The sequence below is a fragment of the Sminthopsis crassicaudata genome, chromosome 2 (genome assembly GCF_048593235.1).
Source record: "Sminthopsis crassicaudata isolate SCR6 chromosome 2, ASM4859323v1, whole genome shotgun sequence".
Taxonomy (NCBI): domain Eukaryota; kingdom Metazoa; phylum Chordata; class Mammalia; order Dasyuromorphia; family Dasyuridae; genus Sminthopsis; species Sminthopsis crassicaudata.
Window position 1 is genome coordinate 345664864 of NC_133618.1, and position 20585 is coordinate 345685448.

Here is a 20585-nt window from a genome sequence, read left to right on the forward strand (position 1 = left end):
TAAACTGTTATTTTTACCTTCTGAATCCAATTCTTCCTGTGCAACAAAAAAATTCGGTTCTACACACATATATTGTATCTAAATTATACTGTAATATATTTAACATATATAAGACTGCTTGCCATCTGGGGGAGGGGGTTGGGGGAGGAAGGGAAAAAATCTGAATAGAAGTAAGTGCAAGGGATAATGTGGTAAAAAATTACCCATGCATATGTACTGTTAAAAAATGTTATAATTATAAAATAAAATAAAAAATTTAAAAAAAAAAAAAAAAAAAAAACAAATCATCTGCAAAAAGATAATTTTTCCTTATTGCATATCCTTATTTCTTCAATTTTTATTTCTTTTCTCATTGTTAAAGTTAAGATTTCTAATATAATATTGAATAATAGTGGTGATAATGGTCATTTTTGTTTCACCCTTGATCTTATTAAGAATGTTTCTAATCTATTTTCCCCTTTGCATATTATGTTTGCTGACAGTTTTAGATAGATGTAACTTAGCATTTTAAAGAAAATTGCATTATATTTATCTATCTAGGGTTTTTCATAGAAATTGTTGTATATTGTCAAAAGCTTTTTTTCTCTGTATCTCTTGAGATAATCACATTATTTTTTTTGTTTTTGTTATTGATATGATGAATTATGCTTCCTAATATTAAATTACCCTTGAATTCCTGAAAAAAAAAAAAAAAAAAAAAAAAATAAAACAATAATAATCATTTTTTTCTCAAAATGAACGCTGGAGTATCAAAAGTAGTACAGTTAATTTATTCATTAATATTTACTGCCAGTAATGAAAATCACTGCTTGCTCTTTCTGGTTTGAAGACTATTTAAATTTACTGTTAACCAAGAACAAGTTATAAAATGGGACATATCCCATGCTACTGAATTACCTTGTTAGTAGTTGGTAACTGATGCTTAAGCTTTAGCCTTAAATTGCAAATTTAAGGGGTTACATCTCAATAGGTAAACAGGTTTATGGAATACTATTTTTGTGTTGTTAAAATGATAGTTATATAATCAGAAACATTAAGTTTTTTTGAAAATGATAACTGCATTCTTTATAATTAGTCAGAAATGGACACACTAGGGCTCAATGCACAATTCTTGAGAAAAACTATTTGTAACACACAATTGGACTGGGAATCAGAAAAGTTCTCACCTACTATCTTGAGAAAGTCAGTTTTGTGAATCTTAATTTTGTGAATTGCTTCTGTAAAGTGGGTAAAAGTTATTTTAGATCTTATCCAGCTCTAAGAATCTATTGATTTCATTAATGAAAATTTGTTTTTGATATGTATCTTTCACACTAGTTATCATGCCACCTTTTCTCACTGTCTCCCTCCCTCAAGAGCTATAAGAGTTGAAAAGGACTTTAATGAACATCTGGTCCAACCTGTATCTAATTAAGAACTTTTACAATGTTACCAAATCAATAGTCATTCAGCCTTGGCTTCAAGACTACTCTGCAAGTATCTGCATATATTCCATATTTGTTTAATTCTTAATTGTTAATTTTGCCCATACATTAAAGCAAATTCTGTTTCATAGTAAATTAAAATTAGTAAACTGCAGGCACAGAGAATAGCCAGTGTCTTGTGATAGTTTGGCAGCCACATGAAAAAGAAGAAAATAAGAGATTCTTCCCATAATTTAAGCAAGAAATGATAATGAAGTGGTAAGTATATAAATAGGAAAAGGGAGAAAGGAACAATACCCTTAAGCAATTACAATGTACATAGTGCTAAACAAAATATTTTATCTGATAAAATTCAAGGAAAGTTATGAAAGCAGAAATAGTAAGATCTAAAAACTTATTGGATATGTGGGATGAAGGATTATGTCTCCATAATCATAATAAGGATCATGTCTAGGATGACACAAAGATTGTGGATCTGAATAATTAGAAGGTTGTTAGTGTCTGTGAGAAATTATTATTTCTCTCTTATATTTAGTAACTAATTATTATATTAGGACCAAACTTTTTCCTCCTTTTTACTTCTTCATCCAGAAATCAATCAGTATGGAAAATATGGGAGATGTCCCAGGCCAACATCTCATCAGACAGTAAGAGAAATTTGGCACAACAGGTGTATTTCTGCTCTTTTCCAGACAGGTCTGGAGAAGTGTTGATTCTCTGTTTCTGTCTCTCTTGCTGTTTTGTGTATGTGTGCGTGTGTGTGTGTGTGTGTCTGTCTGTCTGTCTGTCTGTCTCTCTTAAGTGGAAATTGATATCTTAATTAACCAAAATGAGGATGACACAGATGGATGACAGAAATTGAAGCATTGATAAAAATTATTCCCTGGAGCAGGCAGGGAAAAGGCTCCAATAGAGATAAGTTTAGCTCCATGATCCCATCACTGGGGAGGTCATCCAGTCAGAAATCCAAGTTATGTTAAACCCCTAAGAGACTACCCTCTTAAAGGCTCTGGAGCAGCCTCACCTTGTCATGTACTGTCATCAATACCAGTCATGTCCTAAGCTTAAATTTTCCCTATCAACTTACTTAGGGTACATACCATACCAACTGCCCTCCTTTGAGTCAGTTTACCACAACATTCCATATCATGGTATCTTTCCCTTTACCTCTTCCCCATGCCATCTAGTATCCCTCCACCATGCTTTATGGTGCCTCTCCTCTCCTAACCCCACTTTTCCTTATAGTTAACCAACAATCCTTTTCAGGATTTTGCCTGCCAGCTAGGGGCATGCCCCAACCTCATGAGGGGTTCCCTTTCTCCTAGGTAATTATAAATTCCACTCTGTCACTCTATTTCATATTTATAATTCCTGGCATCTATTATATCTCTTCATTTTGTCTGTAACCTCTCCTACATAGACTTTTGTCAAAGAGACATAGACTTTTGGCAAAGAGAATAGCCACTGTGAAGTCTTTACATAACCTTACATCAACTACATCATCTATCAAGTGCCCCAAGACTTTTATTTTAATATAGCCTACATCCCATCACATTTATCAACTAGATTTAATTTCTGTTTGATAGGTCACCTCTTGTCCAAAGGCATATGGAGTCTTTTTGGCTGTCAGGGGACAATGAGCCTATTTTGTTAATAGATTTCTAAACATAGTCAACAAAACTGATTTAATTTTCCCAGAAACTTAGTCTCCCCAAACTTTTCAAATGTCACATCTCCTTGAAAGAAACCAAATCGTTGAGAAGAAGGATAGATTTGGCATGCATGTAAACATTTCAAATTTTTTCTATAGACCATAATGTCAATTAGTCTTTCTCTGAATAAAATTCCTAAATCTACAGGTCTAGGCCTCAATTTCTAATTGTCTAGGGGATAAGTTCATTTGCATATCCTACTTATAACTCACTTATATTAAAAAAAATATTAATAAAAGTTCATAATGTATTTGAGAAAATATTTAACTGAAAACCAGGAGTACTGATAATTAAGTATAATTTGTATTCAATTATATTAAAATATTATTTTAATATTATTTCATATGAAATTATTTTAAAACTTTATGTTAAAACTATTTAGTTCCAACAGAACTTGCTTTCAGAGCAAGATAGTCATATGACTAGTAGATCTGATTGATCATTTGTATAAAGCATAGAACATAAAGGGAAATAAACATATCCAACTATCCAATGGTAAGAATGTGCCTTTTTGGACTTTTTGTTCAAAAAGCACATAAGCACAGAATTTCGTACAGTTTGGATTTTGATTATTCTTACAAATTCATTTGCATAAATTGTGGTCAAAATAAATAATTGCTCTTACCTTCTGCTTCATATTCTTCATTATGCTGAGCCTTGTAACACTACGAAAAATTTAAAAAGAATGAATATCATTGAGTCATAGAATATAAGTTTCTAAAGAAATAAAAATTAACATCACACAGCAAACAATGAAAAGATGCATGGTAGGTATGAACATGATGCAATTTATAACCAATAATAAATTTGGAAGAGCAGTAGTATCAAAGTGTCATCAAGGAATTTTATAAGAAGAAAAGATGAGCTGAGATATGGTGAGGCAGTCAGAATATTCCAATAGTATCCTCAAAAATGTGAGAGAAAATTAGGCAGCCTCATTTAGAACACATTCAACAAACCTACTTTTTATGTATACAAATTTTTTAAATTATGTGTCAACAGATCTTGAATAAAAACCTTCTACATATCTGGTATAAGTCTTTTAAACCTGAAGAAACTACACATATATTTGGCTTCCTTTTCTATCCAAACTGGAACCGAAATCACAACCTTTGTGACTATTTTAGCTCCTAACTTCATTAACATTTCATAATAGGTAATTCTGATTTGATGAAATTGTAAAACTTTTAAATGAACAAGTAATTGCAACTAAGATAAAAAAGTAGTTAACTGGAAAAACTCTATATCAAATATATCTGATAAAAGTCAATCCATGATATGTAGACAATTTAAATAAGCATATAAGACCAAAAGCCATTCTCTAATAGTCAACAGATATGAATAAACATTTCTCAAAGAATTACACATTATTAAATATGTGAAAAAATGATCCAAATCACTAAATAATAAGAGAAATATTAAAATATTAATAAGAGAAATATTAAAAGTTAAAATCCTGAGATTTCACCTGACTCTAAGAAAATTGGCAATGATGACAAAAGATGATAATGATGGAAGTGGTTATAGAAAGAGAAACGGAAGAGAGATTGCCTTATTGGTGGAACAATCAAGTTATTATCAAGTTAATTATCTTGAGAAAATAAATGATTAAAATGCCAATTCTTTTTGACCCAGAGACAATACAACTAGGCCATAAATTTCAAAAATAAGTGAATGCAGAACCAGGAGATCATTATACATTTCAACAACAATACTATATGAGGATCAGTTCTGATGGAAGTGGCTATCAACAATGAGAGAATCCAAATCAGTTCCAATTGATCAATAATGAACAGAACCCAGTGAAAGAACACTGAGAAATGAGTGTGGACCACAACATAGTATTTACACTCTTTCTATTATTGTTTGCTTGCATTTTTGTTTTTCTTCCCAGGTTATTTTTACCTTTTTTCTAAATCCAATTTTTTTTTGTATAGCAAGACAATCGTATAAATATGTATACATATATTGTATTTAATATATACGTTAACATATTTAACATGTATAGGACAACCTGCCATCTAGGGGAGGGGGTGGAGGGAAGGAGGGGAAAAGTTGGAACAAGTTTTTGCGAGGGTCAATGTTGAAAAATTACCCATATATATGTTTTGTCAATAAAAAGAAAAATAAATGAATGAATGAATGAGTCTTAAAGAACAATCTTTGAATAGAAAATGTCATCTGCATCCAGAAAAAGTACTATGGAGATAGACTGTAAATCAACTTCTTTTTTTGTTGTTTTTTTTTTTTCCTGTCATGGTTTTTCCCTTTTGTTCCAATTTTTCTTTTCCAACATGATTCATAAAGAAATTTGCATCTTTTAAAGTTAAATAGAATTTTAAAAAAGAAATGCTCGGATTACTGAGTAATAGCACTACTCTTTTCACAAACTAGCAAGGTTATGCTTAAGATTCTGCTAGGTTTCAGCATATCTGAATTAACAGGAAAGCAGACTGGTTTTTGAAGAGGCAGAAGAATAGACCAAACTGCCAGTAATTTCTGGATTATGGAGAAAACAAGGAGTTCCAGAAAAATATCTCCTCCTGCTTCATTGACATAAATAAAGTTTGTGACTGTATAGATCACAACAAAATGTGACAAGTGTCCTCAAAGAGATAAAAGTACCCGAACATTTTACTTGTCTCCTAGGAATGTGTATGTAAGTCAAGAAGCAACTATTAGAACTAAACAAGAAACAACTGGTTAAGGATGGGAAAGGAATATAATAAGGCTATATATTATTACTTATTTATTTAATTATAGACAGAATACAAAATGCCAAGCTGGTTGAACAAAAGCCAGAATTAACAATGCTGCACATCTCAGATGTGCATATGATACCACTCTGATGGCAAAAAGTGAAGGGGAAGTTTCTTGATGAGGGTGAGAGAGGACTTGACATCAAAAAAATTCTTTACAACTGGTCTCATTATTTCCTTTTCTTAGGAAGAAGAAATGGAAACAGTGTCAGATTTTATATTCTTTTACATTCAAATATATTCTTATATTTTATATTCACTGCAGATAGTGACTACAGTCATGAAATCAGAAGAAAAGCTACAGCAAATCTTGACAACGTACTAAAAAAGAAGAACCATCAACTTGCTGATAAAGGTCCACATATGGCTGTGAGGGATGAACTATTAAGAAAACTGAGTATACAGGATCCACACTTTCGATTGTAGTACTAGAGAACACTATTTTTTACAGTTAAAAGTTCTGATAAAGGCCTCATCTCCAAAATATACAGAGAATTGAGTCTAATTTATAAGAAATCAAGCTATTCTCCAATTGATAAATGGTCAAAGGATATGAACAGACGATTTTCAGATGATGAAATTGAAACTATTTCCACTCATATGAAAGAGTGTTCCAAATCACTATTGATCAGAGAAATGCAAATTAAGACAACTCTGAGATGCCACTACACACCTGTCAGATTGGCTAAGATGACAGGAACAAATAATGATGAATGTTGGAGGGGATGTGGAAAAACTGGGACATTGATGCATTGTTGATGGAGTTGTGAAAGAATCCAACCATTCTGGAGAGCAATCTGGAATTATGCCCAAACTGTGCCTACCCTTTGATCCAGCAGTGCTATTACTGGGCTTATATCCCAAAGAAATACTAAAGAAGGAAAGGGACCTGTATGTGCCAAAATGTTTGTGGCAGCCCTTTTTGTAGTGGCTAGAAACTGGAAAATGAATGGATGCCCATCAATTGGAGAATGGTTGGGTAAATTATGGTATATGAATGTTATGGAATATTATTGTTCTGTAAGAAATGACCAACAGGAGGAATACAGAGAGGCTTGGAAAGACTTACATCAACTGATACTGAGTGAAATGAGCAGAACTAGGAGATCATTATACACTTCAACAATGATACTGTATGAGGATGTATTCTGATGGAAGTGGATATCTTCAACATAGAGAAGAGCTAATCCAATTCCAATTGATCAATGATGGATAGAATCAGCTACACCCAGAAAAGGAACACTGGGAGATGAGTGTAAACTGTTAGCATTTTTTGTTTTTCTCCCCAGGTTATTTTTACCTTCCGAATCCAATTCTTCCTTTGCAACAACAACAACAAAATTCGGTTCTGCACATATATATTATACCTAGTATATACTATAAGATATTTACTATGTATGGGAATGCCTGCCATCTAGGGGAGGGGTGGAGGGAAGGAAGGGAAAAATTTGGAACAGAAGGGAGTACAAGGGATAATGTTGTAAAAAATTACCTATGCATATGTACTGTCAAAAATGTTAAAATTATAAAATTAAAAAAAAAAGAAATAGAACATAGACATTAAAAGGCAGAGTCAGGAGGAATGTCTTAGTAGGCAACAAGTAGGCTTGTGTCATTGAATTGAGTTAAACTGAGTACACAGAAAGGAGTAAAGTGTAAGAATAATGGAAATGTGGGAAAGCACCAGTTTATAAAGGGCTTTAAAATACTAAACAAAAAAATTTATATTTGGTCCTACAGGTAATAGGGAACCACTAGAATTTAGTGGGGAAGAGGGGTTTGACATGGTAAAACTTGTTTTAGATGATCACCTTAGTAACTGAGTAAGAATGGACTAGAATTGTAAGCTATATTAGACAAAGAGACAGAAGCTTATTGAAAAAGTCCAAGTGTGAGATGAAAGCTTTCAGAATGGTAGCTGTGACTAAGGAAAGAGGATAAATACAAGATAGAAAGATGAAATCAATAGGATTTGGCAACTTTCCACCCTCTTTCTGTATCCAAAGTTGAGAAAGACACCTAGAAAGCACCACTCAGCTTCCATAAAGATTTTCCTAAAGTACTAGACTGACCATGTCCCTCCCATATTCAATAAACCTAGTGTATTCTTATTGACTCTAGAATGAACTTTTTTTCATCTTCATCTCATGCCTTTCAATTTATATTTTGTAAAAGTTTTATACAAATTATTAGTATAAAAGTATGTAGTGTTTAAGCTATTGTCATTAATTGCTCAAAACTTCAGGATGGGGATATCCTGGATTTAATTTATAAATACCTAAATATGCATATTTGGGAAGTTCCCTCATAAGTTCCTTCAGGCAGAGAAAAAAAATCTGAAAAAAAAAGGCTTATTTTTTTAAAAATTTCATTTGTTACTCTTATTTTCATAAAAAATAAAAAGGGTTCAGGGTTTTATTATAATAAATAGAATCACGCGCGCGCGCGCGCGCGCACACACACACACACACACACACACACACACACACACAAATAGACAATTCCTAATTTAGTTCAGGTACTGGCAGTCATCCCTCCAGTTCACCCTTCCTAGCTGCAGCTAAAGGTGGCAAATCTTTTTGCTCAATTTCCTCATTTTTATGCTAAGTATAGTCAAGAACAGTTTCTCTGTGAGCAGAAAGAGGTAAAAGGGTCCAAGGTCAAGCAGCCTGAAAAAGTATACCATAGAAACCAGTCATAGCTTTCAGAGAGACTATTTTCTCCAGATCATACATCTGTCTCATTAAACAGCTGTTTAACCAGCTGAGATAATAATCAGCTGGATATGGGTAGATCATGCTCAGGAGGAGGCCTCCATAAAGAAAGATTTTTGAGATTTGAGAATAGGTCTACACAGTGAGACAGACGAGCAGATGTCCAAGCCATTAATAATTCTGAGAATCTAGCTTGGAATCTATATTAATATCTGCAGCCTGTGCCATGCACTTTCCACTTTCTATACAAATTTATCCTGCCCTACCATCTGCTTCAGCCTGCCAGACTTTTCTATTCATTCAGGATAAGTTGCTAATTAAAATCAGTATGGGAGCACAGATTTAGGCTATTTTCCTTGTTGAGCTAACACTTAGCATTACTGCTTTCCATCATAATTTTTTAAGGAAATGATAGTACAAAGAAGGTATTTCTATCGTGTGGAATGATATGAGTACAAAGAAGACATTTCTAAGGACAAAATCTTGTAATTTAGAAAGAAAAAAAATTTACTGATGTAAGAAATCAGAAGATTCCTAACCAACTATTCCCTACTTTCTCATAACACTGCCTTTTTTTTTTCTTCAAATCAGTGCAGTAGTAGATAAAATATGAACCTGAATTCAAATTCTCCTTCTAACATTGAGTTTCTACCAAAAAAAAAAAAAAAAAAAAGTCAATTAGGTGATGAAGACAAATTGCTTTTTGGATTTATAAAATAGGAGGAATAATATTTATATTCTTTATTATACAAGATCGCTAAGAAAATATTGTATAAACCTTAAATACTACATAAATGAAAATTATTTAAAATTACAATATGATTTAGTTTTTTTTAAAGTCAAAAGAAAAAATTTTAAAAAGATCGATATTTATGAACAGAATTTTATCATTTTAATTTTCATAAGAAATCCTTAGATATTTTACTTTTAAATACATACGAATCTATGTAAGTAATTCACAGTACATCAAATCTGCCAAATGATCTATTTCATTGAGAACATAATATACTTTGAAAGGCCTAGTTCATTTTCTACTATCTTTGAAAGCAATTAAATGATTCACAGTTCAAGAGCCTACTATCACTGGAAGCATGAGACAAGTTGCAGGTCTATCATTAATGGAATCTGGATGTTGTATTTTCATTTATAAAATAAATCATCAGTAAATAAAATGGTCTCATCCTTTACTGCCATACTGCCAATATAGCTTTGAGTGTTACCAATTTGGAACCAATCTTGTCAAGAAAAAAAAAAAAAAAAAAAAAAAAAAAAAGATTCAAACCATGAAGACTCCCATCCCACCTTGACTGATGATAATTACTAGTTTGGTAGCAAAATGCAATTAACTAAGGCTTACTCTTTACTAAGTAAAATTTAGAATGTATAATTCCATTAATGCAACTAGTGTAGTATACATTTTCTGTATGTTCAAATATTCTTGTTGAGCTGCAGTGACTAACAAAAGGGGGAAGCGGCTAGTTGTGGCCGCTTTATCTGTCTTGTGACATGAAATGATGCAAGTGCTTGCTGCTCAATGAGTCTTCTTAAAAGCTTACGCTGTAGGGGCAGCTAGATGGCACAGTGCCCTGAAGTCAGAAGAATCTGAGTTTAAATTTGACCTCAATTATAGCTCAGATTAGCTGTGTGACCCTGGGCAACTCCCAACTGCCTCAGCAAAAAAATAAAAAGTTTGTGCTTTGCTGCCATTGTCTATACATCTATTTTTTCTTGATGGTCAACAATTTATTGTTTGTTTTTCTGATTCAGAAAATCTGTCAAAGATGTAATTATTGAACCCCAAAACACCTAAATAGCAGAATAGGACTTAGAAGGCAGATGAACCTAATTTACTGTTTAAGTATCTCATATTTTAACATTAAAAATTACAAATAGCTCGGTGTTTCCTCAGCTACATTTGTGAATTTAGGGAATTTTTATTTGAACTATGCCAATGAAGTTTTAGAAGAAGTACCAAAGGAAGACAAGTCATATGCTATTCTCATAATGAAACATAGATTTCCTATAAAACCTCAACAGTGCTTAGAAATGTACCATTCTAAAATAGCTGTAGATTCCCCATCCATCTTAGGAATACTCAAAGGGAGCCAGGAGTTTCATAGATAAACAAACAAAGATAGATAGATGGAAAGCTGAGGGAAAGCAGCTTTGGGTAAGCTCTAGCATGGCTACCTTGAAAGAATACTTGCTACCCAGAAAGAAATTAAACAAGCACAAATGGAAAAGCAATGGAAAAAAGAAAAACTCTGATAAAATGAAATGAGACTAAAAATCTTTACTCAAGAAATGAATGCTCTGAAAATCGGAATGGATCAAACAGAAAACAATAACTCAATAAGAAAACAAAAAATATTTCAAAAAGACTGGAGAAATAGAAAGAAATGAAAGATATTAAAAAAAACAAGAACTTGGACAATAGAAAAGAAATTAAGGAGAGATAATTTAAAAATTATTAAGCATCTAGAAATCATTATTTATTTGCTTTTTAGGATTCATTTGGTGTTTTCCTCCAGTTACTTCGAAACAATTTTTTTACACTGGTAATTTCCAAACACATTACTTCTGATCACAATTCAATTAAAAACATACTTAATAAAGGACCTTTAAGGATTTAAAAAGGAATTAGAAATTAAATAAATTACATAAAATGAAAAGTATCTAGAGGACAAAAAAAGAATCTGAGGAAATAATGAATCAAAGAATACTATTATCCTAATACAATTAAGAGATAATTTTTTAAAAGAAATAAAATAAAGTTAGTAACAAATTAATATCTAATTTCAAAGGGAGAAAAGTAACAGTTTTCCAATAAAATAGGAAGGCAAGAATATTCATTATTACCACTACTATAGCAATAAGACATAATAAGGCAATAAGAAATTAAAAGAATTTAAGGATAGACGAAAAGAATATGAACAAGTAATTTTCAAAAAAGAACAAATGAAAACTACAATCAATCATATGGAACATGTTTTAAATCACTAATAAAATAAACACATGTTGAAATAACACTGAGGTGCCATCACACACCTATTAAATTAGGGTAATAAATGAGGAAAATCACAACTGTTTTTGAAAGGTGTCAGGGAAGAGAGACTAATCCACTGTCTAAAGGAACTCTGAATTGGTCAAACCATTCTGGAAAGCAATTTCAAACAACCCAAAGCTCAATTAAAACCAAATATACCCAGTCAGTTAAAAAAAAACAAAACGACACACACAGAAGAAGTATCTATATGTACAATCAAATTTCAAGTAGCACTTTTTGTTGTAGTATAGAACTAGAAATGAAGTGTCAAACTGAATAAATTATGATATAAAAAGATAATGAAGTATTGTTTTCAATAATAGTAATTATTACTAAATAATTACTAAATTATGACTGATAGTTTCAACTATCATGTGAGTTAGACAGATTAAGGATTAATTTGTCTAATTAAGGATTAAGACAGAGTTAAGGATTAAAGCAGCAGGGAGGGCTGAGTTGAGAATATGTAACATAAATTTGTAGCAAACACAATCAAAATGATGATATAATAAGAAGGTCATGGATCCCAAAGAAGGGAATAATACAGAATTGAACTGGCTCACCAAGGAATTAAGATAATTAAAAGAGGAGTGCTGCTATTGCAGGGGTGAAAGATTTGAGGGATCCAAAAATTAGACATCACAATGTAGATAAAGAGCAGGATGTGCTATTTCTCATAGGCAGAGAAAGAGGTGCTATGCCAACTGACTGAAATCATGAAATAGAATTTCAGAGTTCATTAATGTAGATGTAGTGTACTTGCAATATTGCAACTTGAGTGACAGCAGTATTCAGTGTATGATATTGTATGTGTCTATTTGAAATTTATAACATAAGAACTAGGAAGTTAAAGCATGTGAGAGTATTAAGATGTACACAGAAGTACTTTAATATAAAAGCAGGAGTTTGAGGTTTGTTCTGGAAGTCTGTCTTACAGAGTTATGGGACATTTGGAATTAAATAATATGATACCATAAAAAAAAATGAAGAAAAGGATAGCTTGATAAAATAATGAAAAATGATGAAAAGGAACCTGGAAATACTTGTATGAACAGTGAAGTAAGCAGAATCAGGAGAATATTTAGCCTTATTTAATTGGCACTACAATTATAATTTTGCAGCTTGGAGATAGCTCTGAGTCTTTTTTTGAGGCAACTGGGGTTAAGTGACTTGCCCAGGGTCACACAAGTAGGAAGTGTTAAGTATTCTAAGGCCAGATTTGAACTCAGACCTCCTGACTTCAGGGCTGGTGCTCTATCCACTGTGGTACCTAGCTACCCCCTGCAAATTCTTTTAAAACATGTAACTTTTAAAACTTGTGACAATAGTCTGGAATTACAAAAGTTTTGGTCCCCCTTGTTTGCAACTTCCTTATACAACTCATTTTACAAATAGGGAAACTGAGACAAACAAGGTTTAGTCATTTGACCGGAGCCACACAGTGTGTCAGAGGCTGGATTTGAATTCATGAAGAGTCTTCCTGACTCCAGATCCAGAACTATCAACTGTGCTCTCAGTAAATGTTTGTAATGTAAAAACAAAACAGATCCACAAAAATGAAGGTGTAAAAATGAATGAAAGAACATTTTATATAACATCAATTGTAAAATCAATAATTTTTTAAAACTTAAAAAGACGTAAGAATTCTGGCCAACGTAATGACCAAAGTTGATTCAGGAATATTGATTATAAAAGTGCCACTGTAAGGTAATGGACTCCTCATGTAGAATAAAAAATACAGTTTTAGAGGCAGCAAGATTGCACAGTGGTTAGAACACTGGTCCTGAAGTCAAGAGGACTTGAGTCTAAGACATTTAACACTTCCTAGCTGTGTGACTGGGCAACTCACTTAACTCTAATGCTTCCCTACTCCCCCCAAAAAAAGAAAAAGAAAAGAAAAATACATTTTTATACATGGCCAATGTGGAAATTTGTTTTGCTTTACTATGCATATTTATTATAAAGATTTCTAGTTTTGCAATGGGAAAGTTCTATGAGATACAGAAAAATAAATGTCTATTAATTGAAATTGTTTTTTAAGTTGCAAAGAGGCAAATTTAGGCTTGATATAAAAACAAAAATGAATTAGAACTGTCCACCAATAACTCTGGGATTTGTTGCGTTCTCTTGCACTACTACTCTTTAGGCAGAGCTATATGACCAGTTATTGAGCATGTCATAGTAGAAGACATTCTTTTCAGATATGGGTTGGATGGTCACTGAGATATATTCCAACTCTGTAAATTTGTGTGATTCTGTACAATATTTAGGCAAAATAACACACACACAAACAAAAACACACACACACACACACATACACACATACACATACATATCTTTAGTTACACTTAAGACCAAAAACCCATTTTCCAATTCACTAGGAAAACAGCAAGATTTCTGTAAATGGAGTTACTCTACTCCTATAAAATCCTGTGCTCTGTATATACTATCAGTGGAGTAGTTTGAGAGCCTATTAGAAGTCATCAATAACAAAAAGGAATTTCCTCTACATCTGAAAAAAACTTCAATGCAATGATTTATTTTCCTGTTCTGCAGGGGACTAAGCAGTCCCAAGGCCTTGAGTAACTCAAAAAGATTCAAATGAGCATGAATAACAAAAATATGGAATATTTACAAAAGATAACAAAGATATGATATGATTAGTAGATTTGCTAATCAGAAGCAGATGCTTATACTGGAAGGAGTTGTTATAAAACCATTAAAATTGTGGGAGAAGTTTTCAAAAGGAAAAAGGAAAAAACATTTTTTTAAAAAGAAAAAAAAAGAAAAGAAGAAAGGCAGGTCATAAAGTAAATAATGAAGCAACAAGAAGCATTTAAAAAGAATGGCATGACTAAATAATGGTTTTTAATGATATGAACATTGAAATATGCACAAATCACTATATATTACCAACATCAAATGTTTGCCAGAAACATTTCAAACTTGCATTGTGGGTTTTTTTGTGTGTATTATTACTTATTATTATTACTTTCTATTAACTACTAGAGAAACAGTACAATTATGTTTAACCTATAAAGAATTGCTTGCTATGTTGAGGACAGGTAAGGAAGAGAGAGGAAAAATTTAGAACAGAAGGTTTTACGAATGTTGAAAACTATCTTTGATGTATTTGAAAGAATAAAATATTTTTTTAATTTTAAAAAAGAAAAATAGTACAATTTCAAGGTATCTGGTGGCTCAGTAGATTAAGAGCCTATAGTCAAGAAGACCTTAGTTCAAATCCAGTCACAGACTAGCTATGTGATTCCAGATATAAATGAATCCACTGGAGAAGGAAATGCATTAAATTGAATCATAGAGGGTCAGACATGTCTAAAACAATAACACAAAGTACAATTTTAAAAGAGTTCTCACTGCTTAACATCTCAAGAAAGCTAATAGATTAACACTTTTTTTCTTAATAAAAAAGCAATGTTTTTAAGCAATGGTTCAGATTATTAAAACAATTCTAAGCATTCGTTTACATTTTTCAATTTTCATAAATACCACTTCATGTTTCTCAGAGGTAAATATTTTGCATAACTAAAAATGGTTGAAGCTAGGAGAAAATTATGTACCTTCACAAAGATATAGTAATGACAAAACTATATACAACTAACATGTGCTTACGAATTTTAAAGTAACTCAAAATTAGGTAAAAAACCTCAAACTGATAGCAAGTCAGCCTGGGATACATTTTTAAAATGTAAATAACTACAGGTTGATAACATGACAAAGTCTCTTTTCTTTTCACAGAATAATATTATCTGGGTGCCTAAATCTATGAGCTAGATAAATATACCTACTTTTAAAAGTCTCATCTCTCTTTTTTTTTTTTTACCTCATTGAAGTCACTGGCAGCAACAATTGAAGATTGAGTTTCTTCATTCAATGATTCAAGCACTCTCACTTCATCAAAGTCCCCCAAAGGTTTCTGAAACTCAGGTAAAGACCTTCGGCCATAGCATTTTCCATCTTTTATGTATTTGGGCTGAACTTCTGCTAAGCAGCCTGAGCAAAGAAACAAATTGAAGTATCACTGAATGACATATACTGTATCAGCATGAATTCTAACAGCTGTTAGAATTGTAAAAGAAATTAATGCATTCATAATCTTAAATTATACACAGAGACAATGAAGGCTTTCAGTGCTGAATGACTTAGTTCACATTGGTTATTGATTTGAATATGATAATGGGTTTGAAAAGAAGGAAAGGTGCAGAATTCAAATTAGAAAAGAAGGGATTGGGGTACAGAGCAAAGATGTTAGAGAAGACATGTTTCTCTCTGACCTTCTACTACCCTCACACTAATTACAAAATCCAGCCTCTGAATTTCAAGCTCTGAACCAATAGAATCCATGAATTTGGGGAGTGTAGCAAGTTACCAGAAGAAGACAATTTCGAAGATTGACAGAAAAGATCTGTTTTAATCAGGCATGGAGAGAAGCAGGCCAAGCACATCCACAGAGAGCAGACAATGCAGAGTCCCAGGGCAGTGGAGGCTCCATACAGCAGAGTAACTATGAGGAGGAATCTATAGCAGTGTTGGCTACTCTGCCCTGGCTGCTAGCCAGTAAGATCAGAGAAGTTATAAAACACTCAACACAAACAAAAAAGGTAAATAGTGAATCCCAAAATGCCAAAAATTAGGAACCTGACCACGCCTACCCAACACCAGGAGTGAATCTACATGGACTCAGCACAGCTTGCCCCTTGCAGAGATAGCCACTGCCACTTGTAGAGGAAGCTTGAACAATCTCCCTTGCCCTGAAGAAAGATCTCAACTTAAAAAAAAAAATAAAAAAGCAAAAAGAACTCTGACGATAGATATGCTGAAAGAAAAGAATAGGTTTCAAACTCTGAGGATACTAAAAGCAGATTTTTCCAGATGAAGTCCCAAAGGGTAATATAAATTGGTCCCCATCACACAAGTGTCTCCTAGAAGAAACTTGATTTCTTAGGTCTTAAAAGAGAGCTGGAAGAAAAATGAGAACATTACAAGAAGATTTGGAAAAGGCAACACAAAAATTATCTGGAAAAAGCATATAACATTTTTGATAAAATGGAAAAAGAAAACACCCTGAAAAACAGAATCTGTCAAATAGAAAAAGAAAATTCCTTTAAAAAAAAAAATTATGAAATGGGGGAAAAAAATCCATAGAACTGATTTAAAAATTAGACAAATACAAAAAGAAAAAAAAAAAAGTAAATGAAGAAAACAATTCACTAAAATTCAGAACTGAACAAATGGCAATGAATGACTCAATGAGACATCAAGAATCAGTCAAGCAAAACCAAAAAAATGGAAAAATAGAAAAAAGTAAAATACCTGCTTGGAAAAACAAATGACCTGGAAAATAGATCTAGGAAAGACAATCTAAGGCTTATTTGACTTCTCAGAAACCATGATGACAAAAAAAGCCTAGACACTATTTTCTTTTTTTTTTTTTTTCTACTGATGTAGGATCTGTAATTTATTTTTGTAAAAAGCTTTTTATTTAAAAATGCATGGGTAATCTTTCAACATCGACCCTTACAAAACTTTTTGTCCCAAATTTTTCCCTTTTTCCTCCCACCTCTTCCCCTAGCTGACAGGTAGTCCAATGTATAATAAATATGTTGAAATATATGTTAAATCCAATATATGTATACATATTTATACAGTTATCTTGATGTAAAAGAAAAATCAGATCAAGAAGGAAGAAAAACAAACTGAGAAAGAAAACAAAATGGAAACAAACAACAACAAAGAGAGTGAGAATGTTAGGTGGTGGTCCACAATCAGTTCCCAAGGCTAGACACTATTTTATAGGAAATCAAAGAGAACTGCCCGAATGTTGTAGAATGAATCATTGAAAGAATTCACGAAACACCTACTGAAAGAGATGCCATGGAATATCGTGGCTAAATTTCAGAACTATCAGCACCAAGAAAAAAATGTTACAAGCAACCAGAAAAAAAGCAATTCAAATGCCAAGGAACCACAATAAGGATGACCCAGAATCTAGCAGCTTTGAACTTAAGGATCAAAGGACCTGGAATCTGATATTCTGAAAGGCAAAGGAACTTGGAATACAAACAAAAATAAACTACCCTGCAAAGGACTAAAACTGAGCAAATGCACTTGGATAATGGAGCACGTGAGACTAATTGCCAATTGGACAGTTCTCTATTAACATGCCCCTTCCTCTGCAATGGGCAAGAATGACCCTCCCCAACTATTCAGTGCTGGCTGGATCGGGGGTGTGGACAAAGGAGGGGAAATGACATGTGTGGGTGGAGTAGGAGAAGGAAATTGAGGCATTCTCCTGGAGGTGGAGAGGATGGAGGTGTGGAGATTGCTAGATCTAATCCCCTGACCGTGACCTCAAAAGACCAAGAATAAATATTTTTGATTATCCTGACTACTGCTGATTTCTGGGAAGACAGAGTTTCAGCATTTGGTGCCCAACGTGTTGGGCTAGAAAAAGATCAAATTAACACCCCCCAAATCAAATACTAAACCTGAAATTCTAAAAATAAAAGGAGAGATTATTAATTAATTTTTTGTTAAATTGAAAGTAAAAAAACTATTGAATTAATAAAAAAAACTAGAGTTGGTTTTATGAAAAGACAAACAAAATAAATAAACCTTTAGTGAATTTGATAAGAAAAAGGAAAATCAAATTGTTAGTCTCAAAAAGAAAAGGGAGAACTTTCCACCAATGAAGAAGAAATTAGAGCAATAATTAGGAGTTACTTTATTCAACTTTATGCAAATAAATTTGATAACCTAAGTGAAATAGAGGAATACCTACAAATACATAGACTGCCTAGATTAACAGAAAGGGAAATAAATTGCTTAAATAATCCCATTTTAGAAAAAGAAATACAACAACCTATTAATCAACTCCCTAAGGAAAAATCTCTAGAGCCAGATAAATCTACATGTGAATTCTACCAAACATTTAAAGAACAACTAACTCTTAGACTTTATAAACTATTTGAAAAAAACAGGGAACTAAAGACTCCTACCAAATTCCTTTTGTGACCCAGACATGGCACTGATACCTAACTAAACCAGGTAGGACAAAAACAAAGAAAATTATAGACCAATCTTCCTAATCTTAAATAAAATATTAGCAAAGAGATTACAGAAAATCATCTCCAGGATGATTACCATGACCAAGTAGCATTTATACCAGGAATGCAGGACTGGTTCAAAATTAGGAAAACTATTAGCATAATTGACTATGCCAATAACCAAATTAACAAATACCATATGATTATCTCAATAGATGCAAAAAAAGCATTTGATAAAATCCAATACCCATTACTAATAAAAACACTGGAGAGTATAGGAATAAATGGACTTTTCCTTAAAACAGTCACTAGCATCTATTTTAAACCATCAGCAAGCATCATAGAATCATTCAAAATAAGATCAGGGGTGAAACAAAGTTGCCCACTATCACCATTACTATTCAATATTGTATTAGAAATGCTAGCTTTGGCAATAAGAGAAGAAAAAGAAATTAAAGAAATTAGAGTAGGTAATGAGGAAAACAAATTATCTGTCTTTGCAGATGATACAATGACATACTTAGAGAATCCCAGAGAATCAAGTAAAAACCTATTAGAAATAATTCACAACTTGAGCAAAGTTATAGGATACAAAACAAATTCATATAAATCATTAGCATTTTTATACAGCACTAAGAAAATTCAACAGCAAGAGATACAAAGAGAAATTCCATTTAAAATAACCATGGATAGTAAAAGATATTTGTCAGGAACTATATGAGCAAAACTACAAAACACTTTCCACACAAATAAAGTCAGATTTAAACAACTGGAAAAATATCAAATGCACTTGGATAGGTCAAATGAATATAATAAAGATGACAATACTACCTAAACTAATCTATTTATTTAGTGCTATATCAATCAAACTCCCATGAAACTTTTTCCCCCCCTGAGGCTAGGGTTAAGTGACTTGCCCAGGGTCACACCTGGGTCTGAGACCAAATTTGAACTCAGGTCCTCCAGAATTCAGGGCTGGTGCTCTATCCACTGCGCCACCTAGCTGCCCCCACCCACGAAACTATTTTACTGACCTAGAAAAAAATAACAAAACTCATCTGAAAGAACAAAAGGTCAAGAAGTTCAAGAGAACGAATGAAAAAAAAAAAAAAAAAAAAAAAAGTCAAATGAAGGTGGCCTAGCTGTACCAGATCTAGTAGGGATAAGTAGGGATCATCAAAACCATTTGGTACTGGCTAAGAAATAGACTAGTTGATCAGGAGAATAGGTTAGGTTCACAAGACAAAATAGTTAATAACTATAGCAATCTAGTGTTTGACAAACCTAAAGACCCCAGCTTTAGAGATAAGAATTCACTATTTAACAAAAACTACTGGGAAAACTGGAAACTAGTATGGCAGAAACTAGGCACTGACCCACACTTAATACCATATACCAAGATAAGTTCAAAATGGGTTCATGATCTAGGCATAAAGAATGAGATTATAAATAAGTCAGAAGAACATAGGGTGGTTTACCTCTCAGACCTGTGGAGGAGGAAGAAATTTGTGACCAAAAAAAGAACTAAAGATCATTAGTGATCACAAAATAGATAATGTTGATTATATTAAGTTAAAAAGCTTTTGTACAAACAAAACTAATACAGACAAGATTAGAAGGAAAGCAATAAACTGGGAAAACATTTTTACATTCAAAGATTAGAGGCTAATTTTCAAATCAACAAAGGATAGTTTCCCAGGAGATTCCCGGGGTGGATTAGGAATTTTCCCAGGCTAGGTGGCATACCCTCCACAAAGATCAGGGAGACATCAAAATAACATTTATTACATCAAAACAACATTTAAAAGAGCATTAACTATTAAATAAACAAAATAATTATTTTGTATTAAATACAAAAACTCT

At 32.6% G+C, this 20585-nt stretch overlaps 1 protein-coding gene across 1 annotated transcript in view; it reads right to left on the reverse strand.

Annotated features, from left to right (window-relative positions):
- Window positions 1-20585, reverse strand: part of LOC141556484 (ninein-like) — a 112502-nt gene that overhangs the window by 60462 nt on the left and 31455 nt on the right. Inside the window, exons 4-5 of the mRNA XM_074290670.1 lie at window positions 15500-15669; window positions 3762-3801 (exon numbers count right to left, since the gene is read on the reverse strand). Coding sequence (XP_074146771.1) covers window positions 3762-3801; window positions 15500-15669 — 210 coding nt within the window. The remainder of the gene's footprint in view (window positions 1-3761; window positions 3802-15499; window positions 15670-20585) is intronic.